The 24,718-nt window shown below is 40.7% G+C and overlaps 1 protein-coding gene across 11 annotated transcripts in view; it reads left to right on the plus strand.

Annotated features, from left to right (window-relative positions):
• Positions 1 to 24,718, plus strand: part of IQSEC1 (IQ motif and Sec7 domain ArfGEF 1) — a 695,018-nt gene that overhangs the window by 664,642 nt on the left and 5,658 nt on the right. For 9 of the 11 annotated variants that reach the window (XM_069206623.1, XM_069206626.1, XM_069206624.1 and 6 more), the window contains 2 exons: positions 8,056 to 8,232; positions 24,029 to 24,078. In XM_069206623.1, the coding sequence (XP_069062724.1) occupies positions 8,056 to 8,232; positions 24,029 to 24,078 (227 nt within the window). The remainder of the gene's footprint in view (positions 1 to 8,055; positions 8,233 to 24,028; positions 24,079 to 24,718) is intronic. The other 2 variants (XM_069206628.1, XM_069206629.1) reach the window with 1 other exon arrangement.

Here is a 24,718-nt window from a genome sequence, read left to right on the forward strand (position 1 = left end):
CCTGCACTGCCCATGCTCTTGGCCTGGGCAGTGCAATGCCCCCATGGACAGCTGCAGCGTGCTTTTCACTGTCTGCAGACAGTGAAAAGTGCGACGGGTGCTGTTGCAGCATAGTTGCCGGCTCAATTATGAGCCAGTGTCAATGTTATGGGCTGTTCCCCGCTGGGCTAGCCTGCGGAAACACATTTTCCTCCCACTGACTCAGCGGGTCACTTGTAATGGGGCCAGCGGAAAGGCCGGCCTCCCTGGCGGCCACCTGACCGCAGGAGTTTGTCGGGCTGCCTTTTACGCCCAACAAACTTGTAATGTTGAGGTTAAGCTTCTATTGCTTTATATTTAATTGTGTTGCACTTGTCTAAGTGCCTTCTGCAACTGCTTGTTCAATCCTGGCAATGAGTTCACCATATTGCCATATCAAGCTAGCTTCCATTGGTCCAGAAACCTGCATATTTGTCTCCATTCTGGGACCAAAGAGAGGTCGGATTTATCAGGTTATAAACATGTTGGTTAGGATATTAAAGACCTCACTAGAAGTTATATTACATCACTGTTAACCTAATAAGCGCACAGAAAGGTCATCAACTCAGATCTGACCATAATAGTCCAAACATATTTCTCAGTGAGTGTGGGGCCAAGACAACACATATGTCACAGCCTATCACTTCAGATGGACAGGCTTTTACTCAGGTTACACTTATAGTAAATGCTAAGGGTTTAGCAAATCGAGTAATCCCTCTGTTCATACAAATGGTCATAAAGGTTTGGGATTTAGCCTGGAAAGCTATTGCTCAAGTTACAAAGATCACATGTAGACTTGGTACATTAGGGGCCTCATTACGAGGGCCTCATTATGAGTTTGGCAGGCGGTGGAGGATGCTCGCCGAAATCGTTAGGTCAGAAGACTACCGGTCGGTCTTCCGCCCACTGGCCCTTTGGAAAACTACCCACAACATTGACGCCAGCTCATAATCGAGCTGGCGGAAATGTTGCAGTGTGTTGGGTGTGACAGCACCCACCGCGCTTTTCACTGCCTGTAATTCAGGCAGTGAAAAGTGCGAATGGGGCTGCCCATGGGGTCCCGGCTCCCCGGCTCCGCCAGCCTTTGCAGGGCAGTGGAACCGCCATGCAAAAGCTGGCAGACACAGGAATTGTAATCCCCAGGGCAGCGGTGCTTGCAGCGATGTCCTGGTGGATTAAGGCCGCCAGCGGTCGGAAGCACCACGGTCATAATGTGGCTGTCGGTCTCACCGCCAGTCAGACTCGTAATGAGGGCTTAGGTGTCAAGTTCTTTAAGGCTATGGTATCCATACTAGCCCCACAATTACATAGACTGTACATGCTCTTACTTCACCCAGAAGAGCTTGGCAGGCCTTATAGCCTTCAAGATAAAACTGCAAGGCTATTCTACACATTAGACAGATTTTACAGACTCCGATCCTTGACAAAAGTCAGGAAGTTAGGAGGTCAAACTTTAACAAATTAAGAACCAGCAGTGGGTGCAGAAATTGAAGCACTCAAAATGAAAACAGTCAATTATTATGCTGCACAGCCTATGGTTTAATTGTGGTGTCCCAGTCCATTTACTTCCCACCAAAATGTAACCTATATACTAGAGTTGTGTAGAACAGACCAATACAAGGAATTCGCCATTTATTACATTGGAAATAAAGCAATAAAGTGAGATCAAAAAGCAGGTGCTGTCTATGGAAACCAGTAGTTCAGAAATGTGTTAAACTGAGTTTGGGGTACAACAGTCTTATTTCATATAAATTGTAATGCCCCAGACCAAAATAAAAAATGGTCCAAAATGTCACTCAGCCTCAAAGGATGTTTAGCATATTTCCGCACATTACATTCAAGATCTTTCATCAGGGCAAATGTACGCTCAGCATATGGATACTTTTAATTGGGGGCCTCTTAGGGCGGCGTTAGTAAATATATGTTCGATGGCATATGTTGCTGCAGATACACATGTTTGGCACAGTCCGCTGCCTGGTGTTGGGCTCGGAGTATTACAAGTTGTTTTTCTTCGAAGAAGTCTTTTTTGGTCACGGGACCGAAGGACTCCTCCCTCTTCGGCTCCATTGCGCATGGGCGTCGACTCCATCTTAGATTGTTTTTTTCCGCTGTCGGGTTCGGACGTATTCCTTTTCGCTCCGTGTTTCGGTTCGGAAAGTTAGTCAGAATCTCGGAAGAAAGCGTCGGTATTGTTCCGTTCGGTATCGGGATAGTTAGGTACATCGACACCGATCATCGGAAGACTTTGGGGTAGCTTCAAATCCCCCATCGGGGCCTGGTCGGCCCGACCGCGTGCGACATCAAAGCCGATGGAACGGACCCCGTTTCGTTTCTGCCCAAAATGTCACAGTAAGTATCCTTATACAGATCACCACTTGGTCTGTAACTTGTGCTTGTCCCCCGAGCACAAGGAGGATACCTGTGAGGCCTGTCGAGCCTTCCGGTCCAGAAAAACACTCCGGGACCGAAGAGCCAGGCGTCTACAAATGGCGTCCACGCCGACAAAACAACGTTTCGACGACGAAGAGGAAACATTCTCGGTTCCGGACTCAGAATCCGGAGACTCCGACGTCGAACAACAGCAACAAACAGTGAGTAAGACGTCGAAAAGTAAAACCATCGAGAAGACAAAAGCCCAGGGAACGCCACTGCCAACAGGCCATGGCTCGACCCATAAAACAGGCGACCCGTCGAAGGCGCCGAAAAAGGGCACGCCCATAGCGAAGACACCCGACTCCGGTCGAGGGACCGCCATGGAGCAACCTCGGAGCCGAGATAGCGGCTCCGAGAGGCAAAAACAAGATACCAGCACCGAAAAACATCGGCACCGAGACTCACTGCCGAAAGCCACAAAAATTCTGTCGGTGCCGAAGCCGAAAAAAGATTCTCTCTCGGCGCCGAAAATTTCCACACCTTCATCCTACACAGAGGAACAAGGAATAAGTGGCCAGATGCACAGATTTGGACAAGAGCTCCAAAGTGTAGAATCAGACTACACACAAAAGAGACTGTACATCCAGCAAGACACAGGGAAGATATCAACCCTTCCCCCAATAATGAGGAAAAGAAGGATCGGACTTCTCAAGGATGACGCACAACCACAAGCCAAAGTGGTTAAAAAAGTCACGCCTCCGCCCTCTCCACCACAACAGGCATCGCCGGCACAAACACCGCCACAAATGCACTCACCAGCGCAAACTACCATAAGTCAAGATAATCAGGATCAAGACGCTTGGGACCTATACGACACCCCAGTGCCGGACAATGATCCCGATTCATACCCCACAAAGCCGTCACCGCCAGATGACAGTACCTCATACTCGCAACTGGTGGCTAGGGCTGCAGAATTCCACAATGTCCAACTGCATTCCGATCCTATAGAGGATGATTTTTTATTTAACACCCTCTCGGCTACACATAGCCAATATCAATGTCTCCCAATGCTACCAGGGATGTTACGGCACGCAAAACAAATTTTTGAAGAGCCCGTAAAATCAAGAGCCATCACCCCAAGGGTGGATAAAAAATACAAACCACCACCCACAGACCCAGTGTTTATTACTTCGCAGTTACCACCTGACTCCGTAGTAGTAGGGGCAGCTCGCAAGAGAGCAAATTCCCATACATCTGGCGACGCCCCAACTCCGGACAAAGAAAACAGAAAATTTGATGCAGCAGGAAAAAGAGTAGCATCACAGGCAGCCAACCAGTGGCGCATCGCAAATTCTCAAGCGCTGCTGGCCAGATAAGACCGCGCCCACTGGGATGAGATGCAACTTCTCGTAGACCATCTTCCCCAGGAATACCAAAAAAGGGCGCAGCAAATAGTTGAAGAGGGACAAACGATCTCAAACAATCAAATCCGCTCTTCACTGGACGCAGCCGATACTGCAGCGAGAACAGTCAACACTGCTGTCACCATAAGGAGACACGCTTGGCTCCGCACTTCAGGCTTCAAACCTGAAATCCAGCAGGCTGTCCTTAATATGCCCTTCAACGAGAAACAACTTTTTGGCCCTGAAGTGGACACAGCCATTGAAAAACTTAAAAAGGACACAGACACGGCCAAAGCCATGGGCGCACTCTACTCCCCGCAGAGCAGAGGCTCTTTTAGAAAAACTCCATTTAGAGGGGGGTTTCGTGGCCAACCCACAGACACCACCAGCCAACAAACAAGAACCACACCATATCAGGGTTCATTCCAAAGGGGAGGTTTCAGGGGATATAGAGGGGGTCAATTCCCAAGGAGTAGGGGAAGATTCCAGACTCCAAAAACACCTCCACCTAAACAGTGACTTTCAAGTCACACAACCCCTTCACTCAACACCAGTGGGGGGAAGACTAAGCCAATTCTACCAATCTTGGCAACAGATTACAACAGACAATTGGGTATTAGCAATAATCCAACATGGCTTTTGCATAGAATTCCACAAATTCCCACCAAACATCCCTCCAAAAACACGCAAAATGTCACCACAACATTTAGAACTTTTAGGACTAGAAGTTCAAGCACTACTGCAAAAGGATGCAATAGAGTTAGTACCAGTACAACAAAAAAACACAGGAGTTTACTCCCTGTACTTTCTAATTCCAAAAAAAGACAAAACATTAAGACCAATATTAGATCTCAGGACACTAAATACCTACATCATATCGGACCACTTTCACATGGTCACACTACAAGACATCATTCCACTGCTCAAACAGCAAGATTACATGACCACATTAGACCTAAAGGATGCGTACTTTCATATACCGATACACCCTTCTCACAGAAAGTACCTAAGGTTCGTATTCAAAGGAATACATTACCAATTCAAAGTGTTGCCATTCGGAATAACAACTGCACCAAGAGTGTTCACAAAATGTCTAGCAGTAGTAGCAGCACATATCAGGAGACAACAGATACATGTGTTCCCTTACCTAGACGATTGGCTAATCAAGACCAACACAGTAAAAAACTGCACAAACGACACCACATATGTCATACAAACCCTTCACAAACTGGGGTTCTCCATCAACTATACAAAATCACACCTCGAACCGTGTCAGACACAACAATATCTAGGAGCAACCATCAACACATCAAAGGGAATTGCCACTCCAAGTCCACAAAGAGTGCAGGCATTCCACAAGGTAATAAGTGCTATGTTTCCAAACCAAAAGATACAAGCAAAATTTGTGCTAAAACTTCTAGGCATGATGTCATCATGCATAGCCATTGTCCCAAACGCAAGACTACACATGCGACCCTTACAACAGTGCCTAGCATCACAATGGTCACAGGCACAGGGTCAACTTCAAGATCTGGTGTTGGTAGACCGCCAAACATACCTCTCGCTTCTATGGTGGAACAGCAACAATTTAAACAAAGGGCGGACATTTCAGGACCCAGTGCCTCAATACGTTATAACAACAGATGCTTCCATGACAGGGTGGGGAGCACACCTCAATCACCACAGCATTCAAGGACAATGGGATGTACACCAAACAAAATTTCATATCAATTACCTAGAACTGTTAGCAGTATTTCTAGCGTTAAAAGCCTTTCAACCCATAATAACACACAAATACATTCTTGTCAAAACAGACAACATGACAACAATGTATTATTTAAACAAACAAGGAGGAACACACTCAACACAATTGTGCCTCCTAACACAAAAAATATGGCAGTGGGCGATTCACAACAACATTCGCCTAATAGCACAATTTATTCCAGGAATCCAAAACCAACTAGCAGACAACCTTTCGCGAGACCACCAACAAGTCCACGAATGGGAAATTCACCCCCAAGTTCTGAACAAGTACTTTCAAATTTGGGGAACACCCCAGATAGATTTGTTTGCAACAAAAGAAAACTCAAAATGCCAAAACTTCGCATCCAGGTACCCACACCGCGAATCACAAGGCAATGCTCTATGGATGAGTTGGTCAGGGATATTTGCATACGCTTTTCCCCCTCTCCCTCTCCTTCCATATCTAGTAAACAAGTTGAGTCAAAATCAACTCAAACTCATACTGATAGCACCCACATGGGCAAGACAACCTTGGTATACAACTCTACTAGACCTTTCACTAGTACCGCATGTCAAACTACCCAACAGACCAGATCTGTTAACACAACACAAACAACAGATCAGGCATCCAAACCCAGCATCATTGAATCTGGCAATTTGGCTCCTGAAATCCTAGAATTCGGACACTTAGACCTCACACAAGAATGCATGGAGGTCATAAAACAAGCTAGAAAAGCTTCCACTAGACACTGCTATGCATCTAAGTGGAAAAGATTTGTTTGCTACTGCCATACCAATCAAATCCAACCATTGCATGCCTCTACAAAGGACATAGTGGGATACTTACTACATTTGCAAAAAGCGAATCTCGCTTTTTCATCTATAAAAATACACCTCGCAGCAATATCTGCTTACCTACAAACTACTCATTCATTGTCTCTATTTAGAATACCAGTTATTAAAGCATTCATGGAAGGGCTAAAAAGAATTATACCACCAAGAACACCACCAGTTCCTTCATGGAACCTTAACATCGTCTTAACAAGACTCATGGGTCCACCTTTCGAACCCATGCATTCCTGTGAAATGCAATATCTAACCTGGAAAGTCGCATTTCTCATTGCAATCACATCCCTCAGAAGAGTAAGTGAAATACAGGCATTTACCATACAAGAACCATTTATTCAAATACACAAAAATAAAATAGTTCTAAGAAGAAATCCAAAATTTCTGCCAAAAGTAATCTCACCATTCCATTTAAATCAAACAGTAGAATTGCCAGTGTTCTTCCCACAACCAGATTCCGTGGCTGAAAGGGCACTACATACATTAGACATCAAAAGAGCACTAATGTACTACATTGACAGAACAAAGCTAATCAGGAAAACAAAACAACTGTTCATAGCTTTTCAAAAACCACACATAGGAAATCCAATCTCTAAACAAGGCATTGCTAGATGGATAGTCAGATGTATTCAAACATGCTATCTTAAAGCCAAAAGAGAATTGCCTATTACACCAAAGGCACACTCAACCAGAAAGAAAGGTGCTACAATGGCCTTTCTAGGAAACATTCCTATGAGCGAAATATGTAAGGCTGCAACCTGGTCTACGCCTCATACATTTACTAAACACTACTGTGTAGACGTACTAAATGCACAACAAGCTACAGTGGGCCAAGCTGTACTAAGAACATTATTCCAAACTACTTCAACTCCTACAGGCTAAACCACCGCTTTTAGGGGAGGTAACTGCTTTATAGTCTATGCCAAACATGTGTATCTGCAGCAACATATGCCATCGAACTGAAAATGTCACTTACCCAGTGTACATCTGTTCGTGGCATTAGTTGCTGCAGATTCACATGTGCCCTCCCGCCTCCCCGGGAAGCCTGTAGCCGTTTAGAAGTAGATCTTAAATCTTAAACATTTGTACATTTGTAAATAATTATTATAAACTTTTTATGTACATACATATTCACTCCATTGCATGGGCACTATTTATAGCAAACAACTCCATCCTCACCCTCTGCGGGGAAAACAATCTAAGATGGAGTCGACGCCCATGCGCAATGGAGCCGAAGAGGGAGGAGTCCTTCGGTCCCGTGACCAAAAAAGACTTCTTCGAAGAAAAACAACTTGTAATACTCCGAGCCCAACACCAGGCAGCGGACTGTGCCAAACATGTGAATCTGCAGCGACTAATGCCACGAACAGATGTACACTGGGTAAGTGACATTTTCAATAGATGGGTTATCATCTAAAATGTAGGTCTGGCAGTAGAAACCTTTGGCATTGCTTTAGTTTGAGGTGATCACTAGGTTAGATACAATGATTAACAGGATTCATCCATGGTGGGCACTCAAGCTGTCAGAAGGACCAGTTCCCCATGGTGAACAGCTCCTGGCAGTCACAGGTAATTATTGTGTCAATCTAAATGCCGAGTGTTTGTTGGTAATGTGTATTAGCATTATAATATAATTAACTGTGGATATGCATTTTCACTCCCCTTGTTCTAGCTGAGCTAGAGAAACAGAAGGGAGTAGTGCGCCCCAGTATGTCGCAATGTTCCAGTCTGAAGAAGGAGTCTGGCAATGGCACACTAAACAGGGCCTGCCTGGATGACAGCTATGCGTCGAGTGAGGGGCTGAAACGTAGCGCCTTGAGTAGCTCCCTAAGAGACCTCTCTGAAGCAGGTAAGAAGCTCACTGCTTTTCCCCAGGCTTCTTGTGACAGTCCACATGCCATACATGTTACCTCATTTGTGAGATGTGCAGCTTGTAAAATCATACTTTATTCATGTTTGTCTGCTATTTGATTTTTGATTGCCTTTCCCATGACCCTTTGAGTAGCTTCAGCTTGCTATCTAACTTCTAAAAGCAAAATGGTAGAGCTAAACAATATTGATAAAAATGCATATGTTTGTTTAGCGGAATCAGTCCCATATCAAAATGCTTTCTGTGTATTGTATTTGATGTGCCTGTGTATCACATTTTGCTGAACGAGTGAATCCCTTTTAAAATTTCTAGTTTCATATAATATATTTCCAATATGCTGTGTGACTGATATCTTCTCATTGTATGACTTGCCTCATGGGTACTAGTCACTCATTATGTTGACATTTTTAAAATTCCAGTGCTAGAGCAACACGTAAAGACCTGCCTTCAGTAATTTCCCCAGGCCTTGTTTGTGTTGTTCTGGCACCCTTTGGTGTTGCTCTGGCATTTGGTTATATACATCATACTTATTTTTAAAAAGAACATGCATCAGCATAGTAGGTTTTGGTTGTCATACATTTTTATCAATATATGCCACTTCCTTAATTTCCATTATGAGTGGAGCAAGTTTGCAATAAAGTGCAGGCAGTTCTTAGTAACTAATTGCATATACCTGGAGTCAGGCCTTTTATCATTTCTCACAAGAGTATAATTTGCTTCAATGAGAAGCCAGGGCTTCCACAGAGCATTTGCAGATTGCTTGTTCCAATTCAGTTAACAGTAATTACCTCATCATTCAAGCGAAATGTTGTGTCTGATGTACCACTTGCATAGCACGAAACAGTAATCAATGGCTCTTACTTTTAGTATGGCAGTTGAAGCTATATATGTGGCATAGTAAAAACACTGTGCTAATTTGAATATGTAGGTATAAAAGATGTTTTTTTCATCAAATATATGCACATTCTGTATAGATCATCTAATTTAACCAGTCTTACCAAGCTGCCCCATTAGTATCCTTCACCCTCACCGTCTGAAATATGTTTTTTTTCTAAAACGTCTCAATTGCTTTTTTTGAAAGGTATAGTGTAGTGTAAAGTCTACAAGTTATTGCACTTTTGGCTACATTTGTAAATCAATTCATATTACTCATCACCATTCCATTCCTATCTATTACTGCCATACGGTTACACTTGCAACCACACCAGTGGCTAATTAGGCAATAAGGATTCCTTGTAATGATAAAAATGTTGAACATTTCAACACAATATGCTTGCAGTAGACTTACAGATTTTTTTAAAGTGGTTTATTCTTAGTCACAATTCCAACCTCTTTGCAGACTTGGGTATTTTCCCATGAGTGGTACACTCAAATCAATATGTAAAAGAAGTTTGTGCTTCATGACAGTTCTAGGAAGAGTTTCTTTGATCTAGTTGCGCAGTGCAACTACTGTGGGACATTTAATAAAATGTAGTCTTATTATGCTTTTCAGTCCATAATAAAATGGGGTTGTGCCACTCTGAAGTGACTGTAGGTTGAAGAAGGCAGCATACAACTTTCAGCACATAGACCAACATTGATTTTGTGTTACTGCAATTCCACCAAACTGAAGTCATTTTGTTGTTGTGCTACATCCTCATGACCCCTTAAGAAAACAAAGACTTTAATCCTTATTAGCAATGGCAAGTATGTTGGAGGCGCAATGTTAATAGTCATCATTTGAGATTACCAACTGGAAATTGGGAATTGAGGTGCACATAAAAACTGTTTTTGACACTTCCCATTGACTGCCACCATAGCATCCATTGTTACGTCCTACTTCAATCTTTTACTATTGCATAATTTGTAATGAGAAGTACGAAACGCAAAGTAGTAGTTCAAAGTTAGTGAAGTTGAGTTTTGTAAGTAGGAACTCTACCATTGGATATTTGCGAACTAGAAATGCAGAAAAACAGGAGATTTTTTTGTTTTGTTTTTTACGTCTTCCTTGCACGTTACTGTAACACGTAATGTAAGATCGTATATATTCGTTTTTATAGCTACAGTGATCTTTTTTGGGATATTTTTTAAAGATATTGTCCCTGGGACCTTCAAAATGGCCAGTTGCGCAAGAATGATGCGCATCAGGAGGCCACAGTGAGACCAACATCACTGGACTGTATCCCTTATCTTGTGTGTGATAAACAAAATGGTTCGTGCTTTGTCGTAGACAAGCGATTCTGCAGTCCTTTATATCTGTTTGAAGTAATTATTTGGCAGATTGCCTTTGAACTTGAGCTTAGATTGTATAAATTGAACCATTTTTCCATATTTATTTCAAGGTAGTCAGTATTTCATTTGGTGAGATACATACAACACTTTCCAGAATTCCTTGTCTGACTGGCCTAAAACTCAAATTCCTTCTCCTCTGTCCGTCCTGGGTAACCAGATAACTTCCACAGTCCCTGCTCTTGTAAAAATTAAGTCTTCTTTGGCGATAGAGGGCTTTTTGGAATCACCTTTCGTATTTTGATTTGACATACCTATTTTTCCACTTATTTTTGGAAACAAAGTTTAACATACTTCTGCAATGGCAGTTTACTGTAATGCATTGGTGAGACAATGTTTCCATTAGGCATATTGTCCACAGAGATGTTCTGAATCACTTGGTATCGTTATTTGGAGAATAAAAATGGTGAGGCAGAAGAGATTCATAATACACTCCTAATGATTGCCCATTATTGTTTGCCCTTGAACACTGTGTGCATTGTAGTTGTGCCTGTTTGAGTTGTTTTTTTGCATTTAGTTCTCCTCTGTGCTAAACATAGTGTTCTGTACGCCACAATCAACACGATTATTTGTTATGTCATTTAATGAGGATTTCATTCAAAATGTTTAGTGTTAAAGTAGTTTGTCTGTGAAAAGTGAGCAACCTTTCTGTGATATAACTTTACTATTCAGACACAGATTTTGGTGGCTAGCTTTGAGGACTGCAGTGGTCTCAGCCATAGCTGGTTATTATGCATCTGAACTAGATATATCACGTAATGGAATGCAGGGTCTTCATTTTACAATTGATATAGTAATTAAATAGTTGCAATTCTTACCAGCATTTGTTCAAAGCATTTACCTGCAAGAGTTAATGGATATATTTTACAGTGTGAACGTGCACCTTTATTTGTCATGCTACTCTTGTTGTTGTTTGGAATGAAATTAAAAGGAAACTATATGCAGTATACAGACATTGGGATTTTTGATATGAAACACATTTTCGTGGTAAAAAAGGGACATACTAATTTCCATTGGCCTATTAATATTTGCTTGTTTTTTCAGTTGTCACATAATCTAAAATTAAGTTTGGAACATCTTCTTCCTAAATACAACTCTATTTTTGGTGTATATCGATTCCAGCAATAATAAAAAGGATATTAACCACAAATAGCTACCCACCATGATAGCATTTATTACATTGATTACAACTACATATGAAAGCCTCAGATTTATGTTAAGATGTGCATAACAGTGAAGTATGCATGGATATGTGTATTGTCTTTGGGGCAATTTTGTTTTGTCATTTTTAAATTCTGAGGGACGAGATATTGTGCAAGTGCAGAATAGTTGTAAATAGATCTTAACTGTACCAGTAATGTTTCAGCATCAGTCATTGATTCTTGTTCTAAAATTCATCTACATTCAGTAACTCCGACCATTTGTACAAAAAAGCAAAATCTTCATTATCTGTGATGCCTTATTCCTAACAGAGGTCCATCATGATTGATAGCCACACATGCCTCTTAAAACAAACCTCTAATCATTACAGCCCAAACACCAACATTATCAAATTACCCTTTCACTCATTTGCCATAACTATCGTCTTTGTCCCACTACTGTAACCCTTGATTTACCTTTTAATTGATAATTCAAAAAAGACATGCCATTCTTATAGTAATCCGCAAAGAAGTTATTAATCTTAGCAATATGGTTTTAAACCTGTGAGGGGGGACCAAGGAACTCATGAAGAAATAAAAAAAAATAAGAATAAAGAATGTCAAAAGATTGTTGACTTAGAAAGAATTTTTAACTATCCAATTCAAATAAGTCAGATTTAAAATATAGACCTGATAATTGCTCTTTATTTGTGCTTAGCCCCTTTGAAGGGTTTGATCAAGCCAATGATGTTCTTATCATGACAGATGATCTTCAAACAATGCGTGGTTTTATACTCTATCTACCAATTCAAATTAGTTAATATCAAGATCACTTTCTTTCTCCTTTGGCACAGTGTTTGGTTAGTTAATCTTATAGATTGCTAAATGTATTTGTAGGATTAATGGGAGGTCTTGTCCTCAAATATATACCTAAAGAATCAAATCACAAACTATACTGAGGCTTTTGCACTGGGCAAATCGTGATCTGCATCTACTGTGATGCATTGTGAGCATTTTTTGTATTGATTCCTCTAATATTTTGTTATTTTCTGATTACTTAGCATCCATCATCATTATTGCCTATTGCTTGTTTCTTGTCTCTAGCGAAAGGGCAGAGTCTTCACCTATAAGAAAGACAATTGAGTTCCCCCAAGTCCGAAACATATTTTTTTTTAATCCACTCCTTGCCTTAGGTCAGTACTCCTCCTTAATCCGCATCATGGCCTGTAGGTTCTAAGCAAGAGATATTGGGAAGCAAATCCAAAAGAGGAAGGGTATGCAAGACACTAATGAGGAAGGCCAGACTAAGAATAATGAAGATGGCTCATATACATTCAGAACATTACCACCTAGCCTGCCCTTCTTAGTTACAGCCATAACACATGAAGTTTCAGTAATTAGTAATCCTGCACAACCAAGAAGAGAAACCACATGCGGTGATGTCTGACTCCAACGCTGTGACACTTATCAAAAAGTAATGGTACAGGCATTGGTGAACAGCATTGTTCAACCCCTTATCAAAATCCACTGTACAAGGACTACTCACCATGAATTTACAATGGAGGAAAAAAGTACAGGTACAGTCCATGTGGCAGTTGAACACATATTAATCAACCTGAGTCCACTCTGCTCAGCCCAGGATGAGGCCTCACTGCAAGACTCCTGGTTTCATCCCACAACAACCTTGGTCATTCAGGACCAAGTAAATCCCATTGGAGAGTAATCGAAACACTGGCTGAATCAAGGATGCTGGTGCACCTTTCAGATAACACACCAAATTAGCCATGGACTCATTGCACACGCCATGTAGTGTCACCACTTTTCAAAGCAATGAATGGTCGAATTAAGTTTCACATTTGTTTCCACTAATGGAGCCTTTAATTTCCCTACTCACACATTTGTACTCAATAGGTAAAACCTAGGACTCATGCACAAAACTCTCCCCCATAGCTTCATATCTGTCTAATAGGAAATGTTTCAGACAAGTTTTAAACTGAAATGTAGCGACAGGTAATGATATGAAGCCATGTTACCAACCACACAGACGACAGTGTTTCAGCTACTGGAAAGGGCAATGAGCATTTAGAAACAATGTTCAACATTGCATGAGTTGCATCTTTCGTTCACCATTAGTCTCTGTATGTGTGTTAAATTATATGGCAAAAAGAACTCCATTGAATTCAAATATTTCCATGGCACACAGTTTGATTTTAAAACCTGTAATGTCCAACTCAGTTGCATAATCGATCACAGCTGACTTTGCCCTTGCTGTAAGAGAGACATGTCATTCTGTATGATATTGAATGCAGATGATACAGAATTATACAAAGAATAAATGGAAGTCAACAATGTAGTTATGCGATTATCCACAACAGCCAACGATTTCTCAAAATGTTCCCTATCCATTTGTCTTAATCGTTCAGCAGCATCTTGCTGAGGAATTTGACCAAATATCATTGTAAGCAGCGTATAGGAAGCGTCTTGAATGTGGTGATTTAAGAAATTATGTAAAACCATGTCATCAGAAAGGATACATAGGTGTTTGATTTTGAGCCGGTGACAAAGCTATACCCTGTTTCCCGCTAGGCTGGCTGGTGGGAACCAAGATTGCTGCCCGCCAGCCTAGCGGGAAACTCTTAATGGGGATGGCAGGGAGATAGCCTGTGTGGAGGCAACCACCCCGTCAGAAGGCAGACGGTGAAAACCATCCGCTGAACTCGTAATGACACACTTTGTTTGTGCTCTAGACCTATTTCTCACTCTAAACACATTGTCATTAACATTATCATGGTCAAATTGTATTCATTTTTTTACTATTCTCATAATGCTGGTTACCCTGCTTTGTTTCTTCTGCCGAATAATCAAAGCTCATGTTCTCTATATAAGAATGCGATTGTTTCAATAAATGTTTGAAAATACATGCATGCAAAGTGACAATGAAATGGTAGATCTGTTTCCCGGATTTACTTGGAAATCAGAGTTGTCATGTACAAGGTTGCGGTTAACATCTGGGACCTTGGTAAATTTAGGGGCTCAGATAGGGCACTGTGAGCTACCTAGGAATTGGCAGCTTTTCCTGATAGTATAGACTGACTCAGTCCAGATATTCTGAAGTTTAGTTTGACCCAATACACAATCCTACTTAATTCATAGGAACCATATAACATATATATAAGCCTCAACCTTTAAAGGGATCGCCCTAACACAGTATTTCCCCTCTGAATCCTATTAGTTAAAACAGCAAGTGCAATTAACATTCTGGTTAATTGTAGACATGCTGTTACACCCCCTTAGTGGTACAGGGACTCTCTCTTGCGGATGGTGATGTTACTTTTGTGGTAGAGGCCCATGAAGCATATAAATGCGAAGTTTTTTATTGTTGGGTCAGTTTCCTGCAGCAAATGCCACAACACAAACATTTCATACATATACAGAGGCCGCAGTTGTTATTGTACGCATAACAGCTGCATTAAACATCTATATAGTCTAACCAGACCTGCAGGGCACGGAGTTCACCAACATTTAATGATTCTATGTTTGGGTATGGTGTATCCGACTAAAACTGGCCAGGTTGCCTAATCATTGCTGAGGGGACCTCGTCTAATATTTTGAAGTGGATGTGGGAGGGTGCTTTGGAACCAATTATGATGGTCCTGAAAAGTTAATGCTATTTCTAGTTGATTATATGGTCTGTATTGAGTAGGTACTGCGGCATCTGCGTTTATGTGAAATGTTTGTGTTGTGGAATCTGCTGTAGGAAAATTTACTCAACAATAAAAAGCTTTGCATATATATGCTTCATGGACCTCCACGTGCAAGAGAGAATCCCTGTACCACTAAATATGCTATAACAGCATGTCTATAGTTAACCAGAATGTTAATTGCATTTGCTGTTCTAAAGAATAGGAGTCAGAGGGGAAATACTGTGGTGGGGTGATCCTTCTGAAGTTTCGGACTTAAACAACCTCCAGACTGAATAAGGGTGTTCCTAATAAGCTGAGGAGGATTAATCCTAAACACCACGGACATCTCTGGATAAAGGGTGAAAAGGGGGCCTTGGACACACGTAAGAGCTACTCAGGCGACCCATTGCATAAGTACCTGACCTAGAACATTTGTGGCGCCATGTTAAACAGTTCATACGAATTAAGTCGGACTGTGTATTGGGTCAATATAAACTTCAGGATAGTAGGATTCAGTCAGTCTATACCATCAGGAAATGTTGACAAAATTCCTAGGTAGGTCACAGTGCTCCATCTGTCCCCCTAAATTTACCAAGGTACCAGATGTTATCAACAACCTCGATCAGGGATACTTGGATTCCCCAAAAAATCATAGAAACAGATCTACCCTTTTGTTGTCAGTTTGCATGCCCAAGAAAGATACAAAAAGGTATTTCCAAATGTTTATTGAAACAATCGTATTGTTTTATAGAGAGTATGAGCTGCGATTAATAGGCAGATGAAACAAAGCATGGTAACCAGCATTATAAGAAAGGGAAAAAAAGATACAAAATTCAATCCTGTTTAATACTCCTATCTGTTACTACCCTCACTATTCAGAGCATAGTGGGAGTACTGCTGCCAGATCATTTTGGATACCCTAACTCCCCCATGCTTGGGTAAGATGTACGGGAAAGCCAGGAAGCCAGTCCGGTGTATTGGAGGCTATCGTCATTTGTAGGATGGAGGTCAGATCTCGTTCACATTGCACTGCGTTCCAGGATAATCATAGTAGAAGTGCACCTCTGCTGAATGTAACACAAAGGCAGTTTATATAATGAAAGCACTGTTCATATTGCACTGTGTCAAAGGTGCAGAGCTGATGCGATGATTTGTCTGTGGCTACGAGGTGTACAGACTTCATGGCAGCAACACTAAAGATGAAATACAGTGTCTTCTCAGTACTTTATCACATGAGTGTAAATCCATGAAAGCAGTCACTGTCAGAAAAAAGATGCAGAGTTAGAATGTGCAATCTAAAATTGAGACTCTGCGTGGGCCCTAATGTGCTTCACCACAATGTGGACTGCAAGGCCATAATGAAGTCACCCACACCTACTCTGCCCGTTCCTTCTATTGACCGACCCACGCCCTTAACAAGAAAAGGATCAGAGGAAAAGCATGACCAGGCCCTGCAAACTACTGAATCAAGAGGGCTTTGAAGTCCCACCCTGGGTACATGCAGCTTCTGAGATAAAGAGTGTACATAAAGAATCACACAGAGAGGGAAGGAAGCCACATAATGAACAGTCACAGAAGAAAAGAGAAAAGACACATAATAAGTATTGAATCTTGAGGGGGAGAAGCAACACCAATGTTTTGCAGGAAACAGACAAAACAGAATGTGATGTGAGTCAATGCCAGGAGCAGAGTTTAAAATAATATTAGCATTGGATTAAATGGTCCATCTTCTAACCAAGAACTGCCTTCGTGCATTCCGATGGTCGCTAGGAAGACCGGTGAAGTGGTTAAAAAGACAGGTACATTATATATAAGTAACTTTTCAAGGACTGAAGTTCTGTAAATCATCAGTTTTATTCTTTTATCTTACAATTCATGTTTTAAACCTGTGCTCACCTTTGGGGAGTTCATTAAAATCTCCCTAATTGAGGTATTATATAACTGGGTATTTTGTCATTTGTAACCAACCAGAACATTTCCTCAAATACAATCATTATCTGAAAGTATTGGAGCAATGAGACACTCCTTTTCACCATGTTAAACAATGGCCTTTGACAAGCCTTTAATTTTGATAAATTGACTCAGTAGGAAATCTGTATTCCATTGGTTTGATTGCTCAGATACTGTAAATCCTAATTAATCTGTGGATTATTCCCTATTGGGGTCACTTTGTATATTGCACTGTTGTAAATTGCTCAAAGATATAATACAGAAGTGTTTGTGTGCAGATCTTTCTAAAAATGTGGGTGGGCCAATTCTAAACAGAAGCTTGTTTGTGCCACATTGGGAAATTTACCCTGAAGGTATGGAACAGTGTTTGCTATGAGTTGTGAGTAATTTAATGCCTCCATACTGTCCAATAGCAGGCTTTAGGATTTGAGAAATCAAGATTTTCATTCCAAATTGACTGCCTTAATTATTTTCATATGCCACTACTGTTAACGATTAACTAATTTACCCATTTCTCTATCTTAGTCAAGAAATGAATTAACATATAAAGTGGAACAATAAATTGAGCAAAAATATTTAAATGTTATCTCCTCTGCTGTATCTCGGAACCATATAGCAAATTTCATTCTGCTTTGAATCCATCTTGTAATATTTTGTCATTTTGGTCACAAAATAAGGTATTTTATGTTTTTTTGTTTTTTTAAAATTATTATTAAAGAAAAGATCTACTGTGTCAGCGTTCCAGATCATAGTTCTGTTTTGGAGTAGTTAATGAAATAACCCGAACATATGCCAAAATCATTACATAACAGTCCACAGTAAAAATGGCAAGGACAGTGGATTAAGGTATAACGTAGATGAAGTTTTACCCTTTCAACTTTATTTGGCAGTGCAAGATTTAATAGAAAGAGCACGTAAGCCTGCAGATATATGGCAACACTGAATTTCTTTCTGGGAACCTAATTCTTTATTACAGCAGAACCAAGTTTCGAAATGTGGATGCAGAGCTTGGAAGAACCCTTGAAAATTATCTAGATGTAATTACAAGCAGGATTGCTTTGTGATATTCCCATCTAAAGTGGTCAAATGCTGTCTTTACTCTAAAGCAATCTCTCACAGTGGACAGCTTTCTGGTTTAATGCTGCCAAGGATATAATAGTAATTTCATTAATAAACCCTTTTCGATCTTCTTGTAAAAAACTCTTTAATAAATCTTTTCAGCTTGCTTGCAAAGATTTATGAAGATGTTGTTGATCCACAGTTGACCAATTGGGTAAAATGTAGCACAGTGCTCAGTATCTGTGTATTTTATTTCCAATAGTAGAGCATTCTCTTCAAGAGTCTGGGGTATTGCTTCTATTGGGATTGAAATGGGCCAGAGATTACATAATGATTTATATACATTCCTTGTACCCATTGGCTATGAGCACACCTTGGCCATAGACTGTGGCATTAGCCAGAATATTAACCTATTCAATGATCTACCCTTTGGTTATAGGTTAATTTTTCATTTTTTGTGCTATTGAGATTTTAAGGCATTTAGCAACACTTTCATTCTCTGATTTTAATTTATCACATAATCTCAAACAAAATGTGCATTAAGACACAACAGTGACAATGAGTGCCATTTTTCCCATAATTATTTTGAGATAAAGACTTCAAATGCCATTAAAGTGTTTGCAGTGGGGGGAAAAGACAACAGGTCGAAAGAAAACTGGAAAAGAACACATAAAGGCATAGAGCTTGCAAAGTTAAGAATAACAAAAATCATTGACTCAATTAGGCCATTCCCCATACACAACTCCTAACTATCGTTGTTCTGCCTTCTTTGTGAATTTTATTTTGAACGTTGTTTATTAATCCTTAATGCACATTCATCAGCTTTCCTTTTTAAGTATGGAAGAGGAGAGAGTCTAGACTTTTAGCCAGCCTTTCCCAGCTACAATGCAACTATTTTTATTTATTTACCTTTTGTTGCAGCAGTATCTGTTTAGCATAGCAACCAGGTACCTGTGGAAGATTGATTTTAATTTTAGCAGAATATATGAGTCAGTTTCTAAAACAAATATTAATATATACTTGCAGGGTCCATGTTCTTTGATCTGTTATCTTGAAAATATTTGGTTAAAATCCATATTTTAGTTAGCTTTTTGCTAGCTCTGATTGAAAAAATGTGACTTGCAGTGTGTTAATAAAGATTTGAGGGGACATGCTGAATTTACTTAATTTGCAAGGGACAACTGTGATATATCAGCCATGAAGTCTTCATGTTGTTTACATTTATTTAGTTTTATAAGGTCATTAATTCAGACCCTGTTGTATTGTGTACAATTTTTAGATTGTTATACATTTGATTCTAAAAACTTTTAGCTGGCTTTCTCAGACTGGTCATTAATATCTTAATTTTCTCCACTGCCATTCCCCCAATGACTCAATTGACTTTTCCCTAATACTCTTCCTTTTTGACTGCATTGACCAAGACTTTATTTTACTGTTAGAAATGGGGTCTCGATTTGGCAGTCGGTTTGTACCATGGCCAAGTAGGGACCCTCACTGTAGTCAGGAAAAGGGAGATACCTGCTCTGATAACCCCTGCTCTCCCCCTTGGTAGCTTGGCACGAGCAGTGAGGCTTATCTCTGAAGCAATGTGTAAAGCATTTGCACATACCACACCGTAATAAATGAAAACACTGCAAAAGGACACCACACCAGTTTAAAAAAAATAGCCAATATCTATCTATCTCAAACAAGACCAAATAGGATAAGAATGCAGCATACAGTAATAAATACTAATTCTGCAATTCCGCCGTGATCAACAAAACCAACAGTTCAGGCAGGCCGCAGCATCGCGGGCCAGCTAGTGTCGGCAAGACCTATAAACAGTACGTTTGGAATTGCAGGGCGTCGTGATCTTCACCCTGAGCTCCGGAGAGTGGCGTCGCTGACATCGCAGTGTTGGTTCTGGAGTTGTCGGGCCCTTAAAGTCACACGTGGTGCTAATCGAACTCCGGGCCAATGAAGTCAGGAGCGCTAGCGTGGATGGCGTCGGGGCTGCGGTGCAAAGCGGGATGATGCGACGTGCGGTGCCTACGGGGGCTCTGTGATGGCACCCAGCGGCATCAGTGAGACCATGGCTGCAGTGTGAAGCGTGGCAGTGCGACGTGCAGTGTCACCAGGCCACGGTGCAGGTATTGGCATCGTCATTGCTGGAGCGCTTTCCTCAGTAGGCCCAAGCCAGAGGTGTGGGATGGGACGGTGCTTCGGGACCCTCACAAGTGGTGTCCACAGGCCACGGTGCAGGCAAGGACACCTGGTGACGACACTGGAGTTGATGATGCTGGCGTCGGTGGACTGGGGCTGCGGTACGGGGTGGTGCTTCGTGTACCTCACAAGCGGTGTCCACAAGCCACGCTGCAGGCAGCTGCGGCATCGTCAGCAGGAGCGGCATTGTCGTGGATGCCCAGGCTGCCGTGTGAGCAGGCGATGCTGTAGTGCGGGGCCCACAGGTCGCGGTGCGAGCATCGGCTCGGTGATGTCGTCCGATGACGGGGTTGGTGAGACCAGGGCCACGGTGCAAAGCGGGGCAGTGCAGCGTTGGCAGGTCACAGTGCAGGCCAGTGGCTTAGTTGGCGGCATTGCAGTGGTTTCTCCTCTTGAACAGCACAAAACACACAGTTCCCAGTGCTGCAGATCGAGGAACCTGAAGTCTTTGGTGTCCCTTAGACTTTCAACAGGAGGCAAACTCTACTCCAAGCCCTTGGAGAACTTTCTCAAGCAGGACACACAGCAAAGTTCACCCTTTGCACTCTTCTCGGGCAAAAGCAGCAAATGCAGGCCAGTCCAGCAAAGCAAAACAGCAAAGCGACAGTACTCCTACTTCAGCTCTTATCCTGGGCAGAGATTCCTCTTGATTCCAGAAAGATTCTACCAGTCTGGGGTTTTGGGTTCACTGCTTATACCCCTGTCTGGAATGGAAATCTGTTTTTGTAAAAGGGACGTGGCAAAGGGAACAAAGAAGACTTACTTATGACCTGTTTATGTTGAAACTGAAAAACACAGGGTCCTTATCTCATTACCCAACCTCAAACCCTTTTTTCCCTGCTTCACTAACCTTAAAACATTCTGCTCAGAACTGAGACGTACAAATGCATCTTCCACTTCTTACAGTTTAAAATATTAAATTGAAGGATGTTAGTCACCACAGCACAAATACCAGTTTCTTGACATAGATTGCAGTCATTTCACTTCCCTTGCAAACCACAGAAATTGTGGTATGTCATTTGTCAATTGCAATGCAAGAAAGTTCACAAGTGGACAGCCAGTACTTCACCCACCGTTCCTGCAGTTATTGCTTTGTTGACAAGACATGTTAGTAAGGTTCTCAATGAGAACAATTGTAAAGATGAGGATGAGATAATTGCTGTTACTCACAACTGACAACAAGAAATGAACATTTCTCCAGCCTTCCTGCATTTTCCTAAATTATGTGCTGTTTTATATATTTGTAAAGTTCCTGACTAAATTAAAATAACAATATATAATATGAATACCTGCTTCTGTTGTGGATAGCGGCCTTTGTGGTCCTGAAACCTAGCAACCAAAACACACTGACCTAGTAAAGGTATAATTTCAGTATCATTCTTGCAAAGTTTAGTTACTTTTGAATTAATTAATAATGGGGTTTTCATTCTAATAGTGAATGTAAATATAAGGATTTATATATAAGTAATCAGAAGGTACATTATTCAATACCCTAGATTACATGCATTTCATCTTGATGGTTTTTATGTTTTTGCTTTTTATGTATTATTACTCAATTTCATGGTGGAAATCATTTACATCACAGTTTAGTTGCTTGCATTTCTAAAGATTGTAGGATAGAATCCGTTAGATGGTATTTCACAATCAAACTAGTGGTTATTTGACTATAGCTACAATTTGGTCTGGTGGTTCTTGCAGTAGTTGGTGATCACCCGATGTCAGTCCTTTTCTGTGATGCATGACTGCTCGACTGGGTGGCGAAAGTCAGTGTGTACTCTTGTTGTTTTTTCATAACTATATGAAACTACTTGGGAAACATAAAATATAGGACACATATCTAAACTAGTTAAGCAGCTGAACCAAACAGCATTGACATTAACAGTCAAATGTTAATGTTTAAAAGAGGTGCTTAAACGTTTTTGCAACGATAAAACAGTTTTTAGATGTCAGTTCATTGTGAATGTCTAGTCTACATGGTCTAATGACCCATTTATAGTCAACCCAAATAAAATTAAACTCTTCTAAATGTAACATTTGTGTTTTCTGGAGAAATATAGACATATTTATTTTCATCATATTTTTGTTTTCTGCAATCATTGAGGCTTTCCAAAATTGGTTGTTCTTTCTTAGGGTGGACAGTGAATTATTTTGCATTTCAACAAGATTTACTGCATCCTTATATTGCCATTTCATGCCACTGCTTGCAACTGCCATGGGTGGCTTACATAAGTTTACATATAATTATGTATTTGTACTATTGAGTGGGCTTTACAAACAAATCCTTTTTTCAGAAAAAAAATTCTGTTGATTTATTTTTGTTTTGCATAGAAAACCAAAACAACTAGTGTGAGATTATTCTTTCATTAAATTACTTTGTTTTAAAACAAACATACCTGTTGATATTTATTATATAATTGGGGCCTCTTTTGCCAGTTACCTTCTGTTCCATAACTTCTTAACACCCTCCTTTTCTCTTCTCATGAGATTCCTTCAGTGTTGAAGGGAAAGTTGCCTTCCAGTCCCTCGTGCCTGACTTCCTTTTCCCATATGCTTGTCCTTCTTTTAACAAAGGTGATCTTCCACCTTGTAATCTTAATTACTGAAGTTTTGTCCCTCCCTCAAAATACTATAATGAACAACTAACCTTTGACTTCCTGAATTGTTGCACCAGTTTGATTTGTACCTTGAGCAGCATGCCAGCTTATTGCCCAGTGAGAAGACGAATTCCAAATTAAGCATGTCAGTGTGTGTTCTTAGCCTTTGATTGGATACTCATCCTATATTTTAACACTTGAAGGATGTTTGTTGTGGGTTGGACTTTTGCTGCAGCATACATATTGCTGTTGTATTATTACAAATCCTAATTAAGCCCATAGAAGCTATTTTAAGACATAATTTTAACTGATCAAACCAAAATTGTTCTCATCTCTGGATTACCAGGCAGCACTGCACATCAGTTGTTGAAAGTTGAGTTCATCACTAGGTAGTTATCAGAAATTTCAACACAATCTAAAAATACTTGGTATTCATAAACTATTTATGCAATCCTGTATTGCTGACCCGATAGTGACCCTAAAAGTCTGTAATACAAACAAAAATGTTATACACCATTCAATTATATTTTTGCAATATTGGATGACAAAATTGATGGAAGAATGCCACTTAACATAAAGTTAATATGAAACGATTTGAAAAAACAGTATGCATTTTACATCTGTGTTGGACCAAAAAATCTTCTTACTTGCCATCATGTTATGTAGAATTTGAGTGCAATGATACAACCTCTTTTAAGGCCTGAAACTGCATTTGTTTCTGCCTCAGTTTTCTACCTCACTGTTGAGTCAATGCAAGTTTCATGTAGTAAGGCCCTCCTAGTTTGTACTCTCAGGCTTTTTTAGTTATTTAGGGAAAGAGCTATAAATCACCCAGATCGTGTTTCAGTCTCTAATCTATGGTATTGCATGTCCTGGGCAGGCAAGCGTGGGCGCCGCAGCAGTGCAGGATCGCTAGACAGCAATATGGAAGTAAGTTGGAAGCATCTGATATCTAGCTGGATGTGATGATATGCATTTCTCAAACCTTTCTTTTGTGTATATACACTTTTTGCTGTCTTTCTTTTTTCTAACATATAACCTGCCTGCCTTCAATAATATGCATGCCTAGTGTGCTCACTTTGCACTACAGTGACTTAAAAACAATACACCTCTGTGGCGTAAACACACGTCTGATTCCTGCTAAGCTTGTTCCCTATGTTCCTGCAAGCATGGTTGAATATATTTGGTGTTTCCTTTAGAAACCATAGCTTAAACAGCAATGATACAAAGCTGAAACCCCTTCTCCCTTATTTTATCTACTTTATGACATTGTCTTCTCATTCCAAAGAACTGACTTCCCACTTAACTTCGTAACCTCAAATTATCTATGGTTACTGCCATTAATTTGACAAGGATTTGAGTACCCCTATTGGTAACTAGTAGCTGTATGTAACCCAAACTGATATTGGTGTGTCTTCACTGTCTTTGCTGACATTGTCCTTTCTGACACCATAATGCTCTGCCAGTTGATGGTAGAATACATGGGAAAGGGATTTCATCGGCACAATGGATTTAGGCAGTACATCATAACCATGTCAATCCATGTTGGTTATTCATCAGCTTTACCCTT

This window comes from Pleurodeles waltl, chromosome 9 (genome assembly GCF_031143425.1).
Source record: "Pleurodeles waltl isolate 20211129_DDA chromosome 9, aPleWal1.hap1.20221129, whole genome shotgun sequence".
NCBI lineage: Eukaryota > Metazoa > Chordata > Amphibia > Caudata > Salamandridae > Pleurodeles > Pleurodeles waltl.